The sequence below is a fragment of the Coenobita brevimanus genome, chromosome 88 (genome assembly GCF_032717465.1).
Source record: "Coenobita brevimanus isolate Jiangsu-jjx chromosome 88, ASM3271746v2, whole genome shotgun sequence".
Classification (NCBI taxonomy): Eukaryota; Metazoa; Arthropoda; class Malacostraca; order Decapoda; family Coenobitidae; genus Coenobita; species Coenobita brevimanus.
In genome coordinates, this window is record NC_137041.1 from 10,050,534 (window position 1) to 10,066,439 (window position 15,906).

Below are 15,906 nucleotides of genomic sequence, written 5' to 3' on the forward strand. Positions count from 1 at the left end.
AGTTAGACATATATAATGTACCAGGGTAGTTTAGAATCATGAAGATTTGATAACTCGGCTCTTTTGGTTCAGGATCCATCCCAGCTTCTGATGCTTTAACCCCTTCAAGCTGGTGACATGCTGTAATTCTGTATTTTATTCATGCTGCCTCCAAACAACTTTATTCAGCTTAGGCAAGACTTCTCATTTTAGGGAATTAATGAAAAGTATATCTATTCCCCTCGTTTTGAAGGCTAAGTTATGTTGAATAGAGTTTTGGAGAGGTAGCGTGAATAAGCTGAGAAAGGCATCAGTGCATTGAAGGGTTTACGTTTATGTTTAGTAACTTTAAGCCACCAAAAATGTAAAGTACCGTAAAACATCCTAACTTCGGACAGCGCCCAAACTTAGGACATTTTGCGAAAAAATGTAATAGTTCAAGTTTATTGGAAGGGAGTGCGATATTTGCAAAAAATAATGATATGGATAGGTAGGGTAATCTTCAAAGATTATTATGTACAGTATGTCCTATTAAACTAGCTTGAATATGTGCGGGTGAAAAAAATTGATGACTCAAATGGAAAAAGAATCAGCATTTTTTAACCCTGCAAAACTTTGTTCACACAGAACAAACAGTTTCAATTGTAAGAACCTAATTAGTATGATTATATGTGGAAAAGTGTTGTAAATACTGGGCAGTAAACTGTTTTAAAATATATACATGCATAATCTTGCTATGACTGTTTTAATGAATATTTCTTTATTTTACAGAATAAATTCCTAACTTCAGACAGACAAATTACTGGAAAAATACAGACTACAGGTGTTTGTGTGTGTGTGTGTGTGTGTGTGTGTGTGTGCATATATAAGACCAAAGTGTGTAGCTCGTTAATACGTTCCATGGTGCTTCATAACATGTGCCTGTGTGTGCGTGTGTCTGTTGATTTGTGTGTGTGTTAGTGGCTGTGTGGGTGTCATCAGAACCAGCAAGAAGTGTTTAACGTTATATTATGTTATTTCAGAATGCATTTGTTGAGTCAGTGAGGTAGCTACATGATAATTAAGTGAAGTTTTGTTTAGGAAAAGGAGGTCAGTTCCCCTTACAGTTTGGAATATATGCAATGCATTTTTATATAATTTTTTCGTCTGAAAAAGTTTCTGAATAGTTCTTAGTTATATTTATGGCCAGAATACCTCACTACAATGTGATGTGATGCATCTTAATGTGATCTCAATTTATGAGCTGAAAAAAGAAGATATTTGTGGATATTTCTCTTTATATATGTATAACTTGGGCCACGAGTGCCCAATATTTTTTTTTTACTTTTTTTAAAAACTTCTAAAGTGTCCAATGTTTGGACAGTGTGCCCAGAGATAGGTGTTATTAACCATTCTCATGTTTAAAGGGCAAATACATGGATGTCTGAAGTTTGGAAGAGCTGTCTGAAGTTGGAAAATTTGTTCCTAACTTCGGACACTTGAAAAAAAAAAAAAAAAAAAAAAAAAACACAAGTTTAGCCTGGCTAATTTTTTTTATTATATGGATTTAGTAGGTACTGTCCCTGGCTACCACATGACACCAACAGGGATAAAATTGCACCATTTTACACTGAGTTATTCATTAAAACATATAAAAAATGTCCGAAGTTTGGGTGTTTTACGGTTGCTGTTTTGACTCAGCAAATTGAGTAATAAAAATATATATATATGTTAGACCTTTATGCAACAAGTCATTGTTATATGTCAGGGATGTGCTCCAGAACATATAAATTATTCCATACAACTGGTACTGTAAATTAAAAGAATCTGACAAATTAGCTTTATATGTGGCAGTAGAACTTTTAGTAAGCAGTTATTCTGTAAAATACTCTGGAGTAAATAGCATAAAAACAGGCAGTATATATAACAAAGACTTTCTGTATAATAAGTGGATCTTGAGCCATATGGAGTAGTTATCTATAGTCAGTTTGTTTTCACCTGACGAAATTGGGCCACTGCCGCAACTTGAATGTTTATTCATGGGTGTACAAAATTTTGAACCTTTTGTGGTGAGGTAGGAATGAATCTCCTTGGTTATCGGTCAAACCAACCCTCCATTCTGACAACATTGACCATCAGCTGAGTTGAAAGGGGTCTGGAATCTTTGTCAGGCTAGAACAAACATATTGTGGTCTCCCATACTATCAGTTCTGTAGGTTCATAGTTAGACTTGTCTTGAGTACTGCATCCTTTGGATGTTTGTGTAGCATTGAATTTATAATCTTATTATGGAACTGAACCTCAGTGCAGTTATGATGGTACAGTACTTAGGTTGGTATATGGAAAGTACCATTGCAATTTATATCTTTAATCATGTTAGCCATTGCTTCTTTACCATTTGAATTTTTAATTGCCATGTCTTTAACCTCTTCGGTATGGTGCCGTGTACTGTAATTTATTTTTGTCATTACCAGATGTTTTTATTCACTTAAAGGGAACCTCCTAGTAGAGAAAAAGATAACGAGGACCAGATTTTAATGTTCCAAGTAAAAAAATACTAAGGTGAATAATCCCACTGGAGATAGCAGAAATAGTGTAAAAACAAAAATCATGTGACTGAAGAGGTTAAGCAAAATATTTTTCTGTATAAAGCCGTAGGTGAGTGAGGTAGAGGGGGGAGGGGAAGGGGGAAGGGGAAACTGAGGATAAGGAGGAAGGATGGGGTGGAGAGGTATATGAGAGGGCAGGATGTGTGTGAGAGAGATGGCAGCCTGATAATGGAGGATAGGGTGACATGGAGGTGGTTTGTATATGGCCACCCATTCTAGGATTAAGGCATATTTCTATTGATTGATAGACAGAAAGATAGATAGGACTGATATACTGTACAGGATATCAGTTGCATATATATTTGTAGATAGTTTGTCTACTCAACTGCTTCCGTATCCTCATCCTCCCATCACATATTTCATCATATCTCCTTTCCTCAATATTTTCACATATCCATCTATCTCATGTTCCTTGGCACTTTACCATACTGTATATGTATATGTTTCTTCATTTATTCTTACCACATGGCACCTCCATCACTGTTTCATTAGTTGCTTTTCTCTTGAGTCATCAAACTTGTAATTTATGCCATCCAACAGCTCCTCAACTTTAACTTGACCTAAATTTGAGATCTTTCCATCTGGAATGCTGAGCTATGACAAGAGATTAATGCTAGAATTTGATGGTAGTCACTAAGAAGTGCTATAGAACAAAAATAGAGCCTCATAGTTGATTTTTCTGCTATTGAGCAGAAAATAAGCTGAAAAAGGACAAAAATTTCCGCAAGTTAAACTTGATGAACTGTGGTCTTCTTTTGCTTCAGCTTTATAAATTGTATTTTCTTCTTACTCATCGTATATCTTTGCACTTCACATCATTACATTGTACCATCTTTCAGTCTTTCACTCCAACCACTTATAATTCACACATCTTTTCATTTGTTCTTTCCACTTAGTTCAACCACTCATCTAATTTCCTGAAGCTGTTCCTTTGAACACACTCAGGCTCCTGTGACTCACTCCCAGAAAACATTTTGAACTAGCTGTAGGAAAATATTGAGGGGGGTGTGGGCTGGGAGCAGGGCAGTGGAATGGCGGGGGACAGGGCGACTTGGAGACGATTTATTTGTGTCCACCTCTCATGGGATTAAGGCATCTGGCAATAGATAAATAGATAGATAGTCTTGTACATGAGAGGGGTAATGGTAACAGTTTTAGCTCTGTGGCTCATATGTCTAGCTCTCACCAGAATAAATGTTTCAGTTGGTAGCTGAAATAGATTATTTGAGTTGTACCTGCCATGAAATGGCAAAGTTTTATTTCATTCTTATAACGATTACTATTACTGTACTGTTACCATCGCTTATTCCTCACATTCTCATTTGATATGATCTTGTCAGTTTTACTCCCTCAATCAGATGATCTAGTTTTTCATTTCAATTTTTCTTTAAATCTAAATGGTTTTTGCTGAGTTTGAGCAGGACGTATAATGGTGAAGAAGTTAATTAAAGCTACATCTGCATCTCAGTTCAAAAGGCCTCTCCTAAAGGAATGTTGCAGCATTCCAGTCAGCTGGGGACATCTGTGGTGCTGGAGATTAAAAAAAAAAAAAAAAAAAAAATCACTTCTGTAATTTTCATTATTAAATTTTGGAAAATGTGAGTACGTTTAAGTACTGTACTTGGGTAGTGTGATGAGTAAGGATGGAGGTTTGGAGGGTGAAGTGCTTGAAAGGGTACAGCAGGGAAGAAAGGTTGCTGGTTCCTTTAAAGCAGTGATAAGAAGCAGGGAAGTGAGCATGGAAGTGAAAAAGTTACTACATGACATTATTGTGATACCAACTCTAACGTATGGAAGTGAAGCTTGGACGTTGCTGGAAGGACACAAGTCAAGAGTGAGAGCAGTGGAAATAAGTTATTTAAGAGGAGCCCGTGGAGTCACATGGAGAGACAGGCTGACAAATGAGGATATAAAGGAGTGTTGTGGTGTGGGTGTCAATGTGATAGGAAGCGTTAGGAGGAATACACTGAGGTGGTTTGGCCATGTGGAGAGGATGGAGGGTGAAAGACTGACGAAGAGAGTGTATGTGAGTGAGATGGAGGGGGGAAGAGGGAGGGGGAGGCCGAGGATGAGATGGAGGGATGGGGTGGAGAGGTATATGAGAGAGGGGGGTGTGAGTTGGGAGCGGGGCAGTGAAATGGCGGGGGACAGGGCGACTTGGAGGCGATTTGTTTGTGGCCATCTCGAACGGGATTGAGGCGTCTGGCAATAGATAGATAGATAGAATTTTCATAGAAATGCCATACATTAAGGTAAATCCATGCACAAGTAAAATAATCTAGATACTGTGCCTACAAATGAAGCAAACTGGAAGACTCTATCTGTTTCCATTCATGCACAGTGATGAGTTGACGATACTGTAAATATATTTGCCTGTACGGTGAGCCCTTAAGTTTCGTGTCTGATTTTTTTTTTTTTAATACAAGGAAGAAGGAACTAAAGGCCAGGAGCCTGCAAAACATTCCTTCTAAGAAAGAAAAAAAAAAAAAAAACAATACAAAAGAGAGCCAAATTCAAGATCCATGAGGTTGGTGTGAAACCAGAATTTCGCAAACCGAAAATTATTAATTCAGTGGTAAAAAATCTAATTAGTTCTAGAGCCTCTCCCAGAGTCACTCTTTTTCTCACTTTTAAGACATAATTCTCATAAAACAGGATACCAGAATAACTGACAACCATATGAATATGATAAAAATGTTAAGAAACATTAAATAAATGGATCACCAGCCAGAAAAATCTTCGTCTTATTCTCTACTGAATACTTTTTCTTCTTCACACTGACTCGATATTCACAATGTTCTTTTTTCTTCTTGCCTCCATCCTTTGAACTTCCCAGAATTTCACCATCACCACCATTCTCTAGTCCTCCAGTGAATGAAGAGGAAGCAATAATACAATACAGGTAGACCATGCGAGAACAATAGCTGAACAAAGGGAAAGGCAAAAAAAGTGACTGAGGCTGCAATCACTACCAGAGCACCATACACACAGTCTCACAGGTGGCGGGAACTGTGAAAACAACATGGCGGACAACAGCTGACAATCGCCTTGCCCACCGACACCCCATATATTGACGTGAAAGGTGAATTCTTGATCGTGAGACATAAGTTCTTGGAAATTTTGGGCATTTCTGCAAAAGGTAAATTCGCGACCCCAAATTGCGCGAAACGTAAGGGCTCATTGTAGATGCTTGCTTTGGCACAGGCTTGCTGGAAGTAGTCACTACTGTACGAGGCAGTGCACAAAAACAGAGGTTGTGTTACCTCATTTCAAGCACAGATACACATTCCATGTCACAAAGAAGTGCAGAAAACTTGATAAACTACCCAAGATTCTGGAAGGCATGCTTCAGCTTCCAGAAATACTTTCTGAAAGATACATTGCAACCAGAAGCCTGTGGAAGTTGGAAGAATTAAAAGAAAAATAATGGCATCTGGGTGAAGTTGTTGATCATCCACAGGTGCACCTGTCCTCTTAATCCCTGACAGTTTAATTAAGATATGAGTGAGTCATCTGAGCATGTGAGTGTTATTACTGTAACCATTAACTCCTTCAGTCCAGTGATGTATTATTTCTTATGAGTCTCGCAGTGTATAAACTGATGATTTTATTCAGTTTTGGGAGGATCTCTGGCTGTGGTGGGCTTATGAAAAATCTATTTTACTCCTCCAGTTTGAAAAATTTAGCCTAGAATTAATACAGTAATCTGAAGATAGTAAGAATAAGATACAAAATATGACACTGGACTGAAAGGGCGAACCATCTTATGATCAGAACAGTTCTGGTAATCAGTTCCAGCTAATGCCTGATGATTTTCTTAACACCATGAGGGCTCAGATGCATTTGTTTAATTTTTAAAAGTTGCAGAATAACTTTACACTGATGAACACAATGTCTTTGTGCATTTTTGCAAAAGTTGCGTCAGTGGTGGATGAATTTGCGTGAAGTTCTAGCCCAAGCCTAGACAGAACAGTGATGACCACCAAACAGCAATAATAATTGTGAGTTTCATAAGTTAGGTGTCCCTCGGGTTATTCAGATGAGAGTGAGTCAGAAAATGTTGCTACTGTCACCATTATTCTTCTCATAGTCAGAATACCCCTAGAATTCCACCCCAGTTAATCTCAAGCAGTTTTATTAAGATGAGAGTGATTTATTGGAGTCTGAGAGTGTTAAGCATCTATTCTCCTATTCCATTTGCTTGTGCATGCATTTTAGCTACTTATTTCTTTGGCTTTATCAACCCTTTCAGTACATTTTTAAAATAACAATATATTATTGCCCTCCAGACTATTTTATTTTAATTTGTTAATTTGAGGGTAAACACAACCTTCTTTAACTGCTTCAGTATGATGGTGTCCTTTTACTTTAGTCTTGCTATCTCCAGACAGTTTCATTCAAATTAGAAGAGGTTGTTCAAGCTATAGGAATTCAATACAGCCTTTGACATTCCTGCATTACTCAGGCACTCTGCAAAACTGTAAATTTTTGGTAGTAGGAAGAATGAAATAAAAAAAATATGGAAGGGATTAATACAGTATAAAGGGAAGTATTGAAAACATCAGTATAAAGAGAAGTATTGAAGGGATTAATCTCTTGCCTAAGCTTTAATATTTTTTCTAGATGATTTTATTTAGTTTTGGGGAGAGTTTTTAACTGAAGGGGTGAATATAGCCTTCATTAAACCCTCCATTTCCATGCACGAGGGCACTCGCCCAAGCTTTTAAAATGTCTGGTAGTAGCAAGACTGAAATACAGAAGCATGCAATGTTGAAGGGATTAACCTATTCAACCCAGGCATGTTATTTTTTATTTTATTCTTGCTGCTTTCAGAAGCTTTGATTTAGTTTAGGGGTGGCTTTCTGAACTGGAGGAATTAGATATAGTCTTCATTAACCTGTGAAGTGCAAATTACAGTTCCAGTTATGCTCATGGGGAAGTGTGAGCTACAGTTCACGCTGTGTCTAGCAAACCTCCACTTCAAAATTGTGCCTTTGGGTTGCTCTTAGGGTGGGTAATTGCACACTCCATAGGTTAATTCTTTCAGTACAAGAGGCCTTTCCCGAGTTGAGTAAATCTGTCTTGAAGTACAAAGACTAAACTGAACTCTATTCAAATTCAAAGAGTTAATTTCTCCCTCAGCTACCTTGTTAACAGCACACTGTAGTTCATCCACCTCAGCTGTTTTGATTCGGTAACGTACAGTATTTCTTATTTTCTGAGCTGGGCTTTTCCGCAGTCACTTCCACAGACTGAAAATTTTGCAATTGTGGAAATGTGATTTCATTCGTGGATTTGCTTTTGCGACAAATTTTACACAAATTTGCAGTTTTGCGTTTGCAGAAGTGCTTCCGCAAATGCAAACCTGCCCGACCTCTGAGAACTTTGAGTACAGTAGTTTGTTTTTATGAAGGGAAACATGGACTTGCTCAAGTTGGAGTTGTCTCAGTTGTTGGAGAAGTCTGACTGTGACAGAAGAGTGATGACTGAGGAGGTTAGAGCCTAAGAGTAGAGGTGGACTGATGTGTCAACTTGTCAAGCGTGAGCTGTGAAGTGTAATAATTTAATTCATTTATCTACAGTAGTGAATGATTTACCCTTTTTCTGTAGTAAAAACAGTCTAATATACTAATATAATAACATTTAAAATATACATATTTTAGGTTTAGTATAAATATAATTTTATGTATCCCATTCAGTACTACAGACAATTTCCAAACTTCATAAAGTCACCTATTGTTAGTCAGAATAGAGTAAATAAAGATATAATTGTAGTGGATGAGTAACTAGAGATGATTTTTAACCCCTTGATTACAAAAAATATTATCCTAAACTTAATAAAATCCTCTGATGGAATCCAGTATAAAATGAAACTGATGCCATGGTGCTGAAGGGGATACAAATGGTTTGCATTTACATTTGCAGGCGCAGAACTGCAAATTTCAAGAAGTTTGTGGGTTTGTGGTTGCGGAAGGTAGTAGTTTGAGTTTGCGGATTTGTGGTGGCGCTCACCATCCACTCACTTGATGTAGTGCTGCTCTCAGGTGTCTGCCCTTTCCTCTCCTCCATCTTATCCTTCCTTCCTCTTCTGTCTTTCTTTACTTTATTCTTTCCATGTCCTTCCGCCCACGGGTGACTTTACACCCCCTCTTTTGTCTTTCTTTCCTTCATTCTTTCCTGTTCCTTCTGCCTGTGGGTGACTCTACATTGAGTGACAAGCCAAATGGTTTCATGTACACCAGGAAACCATTTACTATGCTGGATGGTAACCATATAACCAAATTATGGTGCCTGGTGGTTTAGTGGGTAATTGCGGTGCTCCAGTCGGATTGAGCCGGTGAAGGTTTATATCCATGAGTTGGTTGGGGCTTATTGCTCACGTAATGCCACTTAGGGATGAGTGAGGCTGGTCACTCTCATCTTAAATGTCAGGACCAACTTGCCTAGCCCCGGGCTTCTGTGCTTCTCATGGGACAATGTAGGTTTGGATGATGGATGGATGCAGATTTGCGGTTGCAGAAGGTAATAGTTTGAGTCTGCAGATTTGTGGTTGCAGAAGGTAAGACAGTAGTTTGAGTCTGCGGATTTGCGTTTGCGGAAGTGAATTTTTGTTTGCGGTGCTCAGCTCTGCCTGTTTTACTGTTGCTGTTTCCAGACAATTTTATTCACCTTATTGTAGACTATTTGAACTGTTGAGGTTGTGTAAAGCCTTCATTAATCCCTTCAGTATAGTACCATATGATTCTTTTAAAGAACTGGTAATTGGAATCATCTGTGAACATAAAGGTTGAAAACGAAAAGGGCAAACTTGGACTGAAAGGGTTAACTTGGCAGATATTTTTTCATTTTTACAGCTTATCTATTTTCCTTAGCTCAGTGGCAGGATAAGAAAATACTGTACCATGAATCTGCAACTTTGCATTTTTTTGGGGGTGGGGGGGGAATGGGGCATGATTCATGTTCTACAGGGTAGTGTTCATCTCTTGTCGCAGCCCAAACATTCAAGACGGAAAAATTACAGTTTTTGCAAAGTTAAAATACACTATACATTAGCCCACACTGAATGAGCTGAATCTAATGATGTAGTTTTAACTATGTTCTTGCTACATCTTGACTTTTCTTAACTTAGGGAGGACCTCCAACATTGATAAGCATCATGAAGATAATATTTATCTCCTTTTGTTGCAAAAGTCTAACCTGAGCTTTATTAACTTATCTGGTACAGTAGCAGCAACAAGAAAATAGGACAGGGTATCTCATTGAAGTGATGGAGTTAATATCTTCCTCCCAGTGAGACTTTTTTTTTAATCTAAGAAAAAAAAATTACTTAGATTTGAGATACTTTTTCAAACTGGAAGGATTAGATATAGCCTTCATTAATCCTAAGCAAACTGAAGTTTTCTGAAAATAACCAGAATAATGTATAAAATGATGCCATCAAAACAGCAAAGCCCCAACCACTGACTAGCCATACTGCTCCCTCCTCCCCTTCACTAGGACCACCGAGGAAGCCAGCTGTACCTTGGCCTCAACCACACAGGAGTCTTAACCTTCCAGGGCTCCCGCAAAACTCACCACTTCCGCTGGCCTGAAGTTCAGAAGCTCAACTATGAAGGCAAGATGTTCATAGTTCATCTCATCTTTGCAGAGGTAAGGGCCAACACCTTCGTATCGGAATCCTTGGTTGCCGTCTTTCTGTGCTTTCTGTTATCGAGAGTGAGGGTGATAGTTGTGGTAGTGTGAGGATCGAGCATTGTGGTGGCAGTGTGAGTTAATGTGATGATGGGGTTTATTTGAGGATGTTGAAGATGGTGATGTGAGATTGATGCTGGTGGTGGTGGCTTGAGAATGAGTGTGAGGGCAGTGCTTTTAGTGTGTGGTTGGTATTGGTATACTCTGTTTACTCTAACCTGGCCTAAAATTGCCATCCTTCCATCTTGAATACTGAATTTTAACAACAGATTAACACTGAAATATGGCCCTAGTTAGGGAGTGCTATGGAAAAGGTGTAGAGCTGTACCATTGACTTTTTCTGCTACTGGGATTTGAAGTAAGCTGCACAGTTTTGAAAACCTTGGGCAAGGTAGGGTGAAAAGAGTATAGTTGGATGAACAGTGTTTGATGGGGGTGAATGATGTGAGTGGTGGTGGTGCATAGTGTCTTTATGTATCATGAGAAAGCTGAACACTTCAAGAGATGGTTTGCCTGGTTTTAGGGTTCAAAGGAGTCATTGGAAAATCAGTACACCATACAGGTCTGTAGAACCTGGAAAAGATTTTAAAAATGCATTTTTTTAGTTACATATCATTCAGGTATTTTTAATGATACTGTATTTCATAACTTCACTTATATGTTTTGCATGAGAGACAATGTTAGAGTGATATGTGGGGACTTCTCCCCCACATTGAAACATTATTAGACCTCTGAATAGTTCCCAGTTAATTTTTCTAGTCTTTCTTGACCCCTTCAGCTTGATGTGTTTTTAAATATAAGTCTTAATACCTCAAGAAGATTTTATTAATCTTGGGGCCGACCTGTAGATGTGAAGGGGTAGCGGAAGATTCAGTATGACTGACTTGTTCTCTTTTCTTATATCCAATTCTGTTGTTTTGATTACTCATATAGTAGAGTGTAAAGTTTTTTCAGGTAGATTATTTGAAAATATTTTGTTGTTTTAGAGTGCTTATTATGCTCAATGCTGTGTGCGTATCTTATTTTATTTATTGCTTTATTCTTGGTGATATTTATAAGCATTTTCTGTTTGACATTATTGTTTACCTTAGTGATTTTATATTCTTTAGACTCAGATATCTTTTGAACTTTCTTTAAAAGGTTTTGACCTCTACAAGATTGTATTTGTTTCACTGAATATTTTTAGATATGCCTCAATGTTGTGTGTGCTGATGCTTCCCCCTGTTTACCATGCTGCTGCTAGGATGCCAGAACCAAGGTAAGAATAGTGCGTTACAGCTGTATACTCTAGTTCAGTGAAAGTCGTGTCCATACCAAATGCTGGAGATTGCAGGTGGACAGCATTACGTCACTGTAACCCATACAGTTTTTCGCACGCATTGGCCTGCATCCAGTAGGGCTACAGTAATGCAAAATTCCTTCCCACACTGTCCACACCAGCAAGCATTTTGTGTGGATTGGATCTAAGAGTTTTTATTTTTTTTATTTTTTTTATTTTTTTTTTTTTATGGTTCATTGGCAGATTAAGACAATATTGTGGCTCTAAATCCTTTCCATAACACTTTTTCATGACTAGCATCATATTCTAGTGTCAATCTCTTATTATAGCTCAACATTCATGGTAAGATGATAATTATAGAAATATATATATATCTATCTATCTATTGCCAGATGCCTCAATCCCATTTGGGGTGGCCACAAACAAATCACCTCCACGTCGTCCTGTCCCCCGCCATTTCACTGCCCTGCTGCCAACTCACACACCCCTCTTTCATATACCTCTCCACCCCATCCCTCCATCTCATCCTCGGCCTCCCCCTCCCTCTTCCCCCCTCCACCTCACTCACATACACTCTCTTCTTCAGTCTTTCACCCTCCATCCTCTCCACATGGCCAAACCACCTCAGTGTGTTCCTCATAACACTTCCTATCACATCCACATCCACACCACAATGCTCCTTTATATCCTCATTCGTCAGCCTGTCTCTCCATGTGACTCCACGGGCTCCTCTTAAATAACTTATTTCCACTGCTCTCACTCTTGACTTGTGTCCTTCCAACAACGTCCAAGCTTCACTTCCATACGTTAGAGTTGGTATCACAATACTGTCATGTAGTAACTTTTTCACTTCCATACTCACTTCCCTGTTGCTTATCACTGCTTTCAAAGAACCAGCAACCTTTCTTCCCTGCTGTACCCTTTCAAGCACTTCACCCTCCAAACCTCCATCCTTACTCATCACACTACCCAAGTACTTAAACGTACTCACATTTTCCAATTCCTCACCATCCAGTTATAGGAAGGTGATGTGAAGAAGCCAGGTAGGGATAAAGTTTTTTTCGTCCGTAACTTTTGTTCGCAGCATATCACCTGCTAGTAAACAGATTTCTGTGTGATCGCAATTTCCTGCAGGGATTTTGTAGTGTATTGTAGACCTGAAGTGTGCTTGAGGTAAACTGTACCAGTAAATTACTGTCACCATCCTCACATGGAAAACAGGTATCACTTGTCACTGTAAAAGAGCACAAATAACAAATAATCTGTCACTGCTCCAAACTGATGCAGTTGATATAAGCTTGACAAAGCATGATATTTGACACCTACACTGTAATTACCCAAGGTTTAGATAATTTTCACTGTGAAAGGTGACTTTATGTACTATCACGAGGAAATGTTTGCCTGCAGCTCCCTGCCAGCATAATGTTTAAGAACATTTCTCCATCCCAGGTAAAAAAATTTTTATGTAACACCTTCATTGCTACGGGCAGCAAGGAAGTGTCAGCAAAATTTTGGTTGTGATAGTACCTCAGATCTCATATTAAAGCAAAGCCAGTGGCAGTCCACCATATATCACTGAGTTGCACTGGACAATAAGTCCTTGTTATAGAATGCTTTTTTTGTGTGTGTGTCCTTTTTTGATTTATGTATACAATTAATTTCAGAAAGATTGCCAGTTAAGTTCTATTGCTAGCTATAAAGCTGATTTATCACTGTCCCTCAGTTTACAGTACAGTAAACGTACTGGTTGTATGAAAAAAATTTGTGATATTTTGGAACATATTCCGGTCATATAACAAGGACTTACAGTATTGCATCACCAACAGCATATCAGCTCATCATACAGTAGCTTCTTATGCAAGATTTAGTTGCCACTTCTCTTACATTATCTCTTGCACTTGCAGAAAAAGCACACAGTAGGATTCAAGTGCCCCACAGCCTCCGCGTGCCGGCACCTCTGGAGATGCGCAGTCGAGCAGAGGCTATTTTACACGTAGGTTGCTTTATTGGGATAGTGCCACCGTAATGGATGATGTACTGAAAACTGCACTCATAGGCTTTGCTCTGCTAAGAACAAAAAGTAAAATTGTATGCGGAGTATGATTTTATGCATTTAAGTATTTTACTTGTTAGTTACTCATTCTGTAACCTCTGCCATCTTTGTCAGAGAAAAACATGTGCCTGTTTGATGATGAGCCATTACAATTTTTTTTATAACTTACTTCCTGTACTGTGACATTCATCATTTAATTAGTTCATCGGTCATAATACCTCCTGCTGAAGAAAGAGAATCTTTAAAACCATAATAGTAGTAGTCGTGCTAATAATAGACTGTGTTGTAGTACTGTATAAGGAATTAAATGAGCCCAGTGCATCCCCCAGGAAAGCTATGGGACATGTATCGTTGAGTCCTTACTTTGGATGAACAGACAAGACTTCAGCCATCATAAGGGATGATTGCAAAGACTGGTGAGATTTTAACTGGTAATGAAAAACAGTGAATCCCTTTATCAGCTCTCCAGCCTGAAATGATTTCTCGTGTCACCATTCATAGCTCCTCTGTGATGTCATAAGATGACTTAAAGGTTCCCCATCAGAGTGCAAGGGAATGTAGAGTGAAAAATTATGGTATTATACATATTGAACATGTGTACTATGTGTACTGCTTATATAATATGCTGTTCTTTATGTGTCATTTATTTGATATGAATATATTGAACATCACTGTTCACTGACACACTAAATGCTGTCTTGCAGCCTAGGAAGCCAGTTACCATGTTGGGTAATAACCATATAGCCAAATGAACACCTGGTTGTGTAGTGGGTTAAGGTGCTTCAATTGGATGTGGTCCATAAATGATTACTGTACTGTACATCCGAGGGATGGTCAGGGCTCACATAATACCATTCAGGGATGAGCAACTGGTCACTCTTGCCTTCAGTGTCTGGACTAAGATCTCCAGCCTCTGTGCTCCTGATGAGACAGTAACGGATGGATGAGAAATAGGTGGATAAACATACAGTAGATAGATAGAAGGTAGATAGACATTTGTTTTCTGTAATCATATTTTTACAGTAATAGCATATTGGTAAAAGAGCAATGATAGCATTATTGAAGTACTAGTACACTTATCGCTAGTATGTGTTTGCATTTTAGTTTTGTTATAGGGATGTGATGTTGAACCACTTATGAGCATTAAATTATAACATGAGTCATTTCTTATTTGTTATCTTATAGCATACTGCAGATCTATGGCTTTAAGCTGTACTATACAGTAACTGGAATCTATCTCATTCTTAGTTTTCGTTTCCACCTCTTTGAAAATGGTACTCTTCTTGTATTGTCTTACCTTATGATAGTCACATGATTTAAAACGATGGGTTAGGTATCAGCTTAAGAAGATAATATTGTATGGATTTCACATGACAGTGGTTATCCTGAATGAAGTCATAGGTTTTGATGTTGATTTTGTTTCACTTCTACTTGTTCCATACCCTTAAAAAGCTGCCAGAGCATTTATGGTCAAGTAACAACACTTGTTCCTTCTCTTGAAATAAAATCTCGTCTTGTGATCCTTCCTCTTCGTCATCTTTCATTCTTGTAAGAAATCATGCAGTATTTACTCAACATTCATGATGGCTGAAAAAATATGATAATGGTTGGATTTCATTTAGTTTTTTTTTTTTTTTTTTTTGAGGGGAGAAGCAAGTGAATGGTCACCCTTGCTTTCAGTTCCTGGACTGAGTAGCCCAACCCCAGGCCCCTACACTCTCTTAGGGGTAATAAAGGATTTGGTGAAGAATGGATTTTGATATTATTTATCTCCTCACAGCCTAGAGAACTCCAACAAGCAAGGAGTAGTGGTGACGGGAGGTTCCTTCTTCTCTCGTGGGTCAAGATTTCGGTATGCCGGTAGATGTGAGAGAGAGGTAATGGAAGAGAGTTCAGGCATCTTACGGGATCCCCCTCCAGTCAACAGGGTCTCACTCAGGAACTTTGGTCGATCCACATCCCTCCCCACTACGCCTGCTGATTCTGACACTTATGATGGTAGGGGTTATGTTTAGATTTTAGTGCAGTTCTTGATACAGATAGCTGTCTGTGCATTTTGCAATGCTGTAAGAAACAGTTAGACAAAAATAATTCTCCATTGTACTAGTTCGTTACTGCTTCATGTGCGTCATGTAAATAAGTAAGTTTTTGTCCTCATACATAAATGGTGGTACAGGTATGTATGTAAACCCATTGGTCTGTGTGGTAGGTTGGAGCGCTTACCATCCACTCACTTGATGTAGAGCTGCTTTGGGTGTCTGCCCTTTTCTCTCTTCCCTCCTTCCTCCTCTGTCTTTCTTTCCATCATTCTCTCC

The 15,906-nt window shown here is 38.5% G+C and overlaps 1 protein-coding gene across 1 annotated transcript in view; it reads left to right on the forward strand.

The window, feature by feature from the left end:
• Frmd5 (FERM domain containing) overlaps positions 1-15,906 on the forward strand; it is a 43,891-nt gene that overhangs the window by 18,634 nt on the left and 9,351 nt on the right. Inside the window, exons 6-9 of the mRNA XM_080281255.1 lie at positions 10,065-10,217; positions 11,503-11,517; positions 13,443-13,531; positions 15,372-15,589. Coding sequence (XP_080137381.1) covers positions 10,065-10,217; positions 11,503-11,517; positions 13,443-13,531; positions 15,372-15,589 — 475 coding nt within the window. The remainder of the gene's footprint in view (positions 1-10,064; positions 10,218-11,502; positions 11,518-13,442; positions 13,532-15,371; positions 15,590-15,906) is intronic.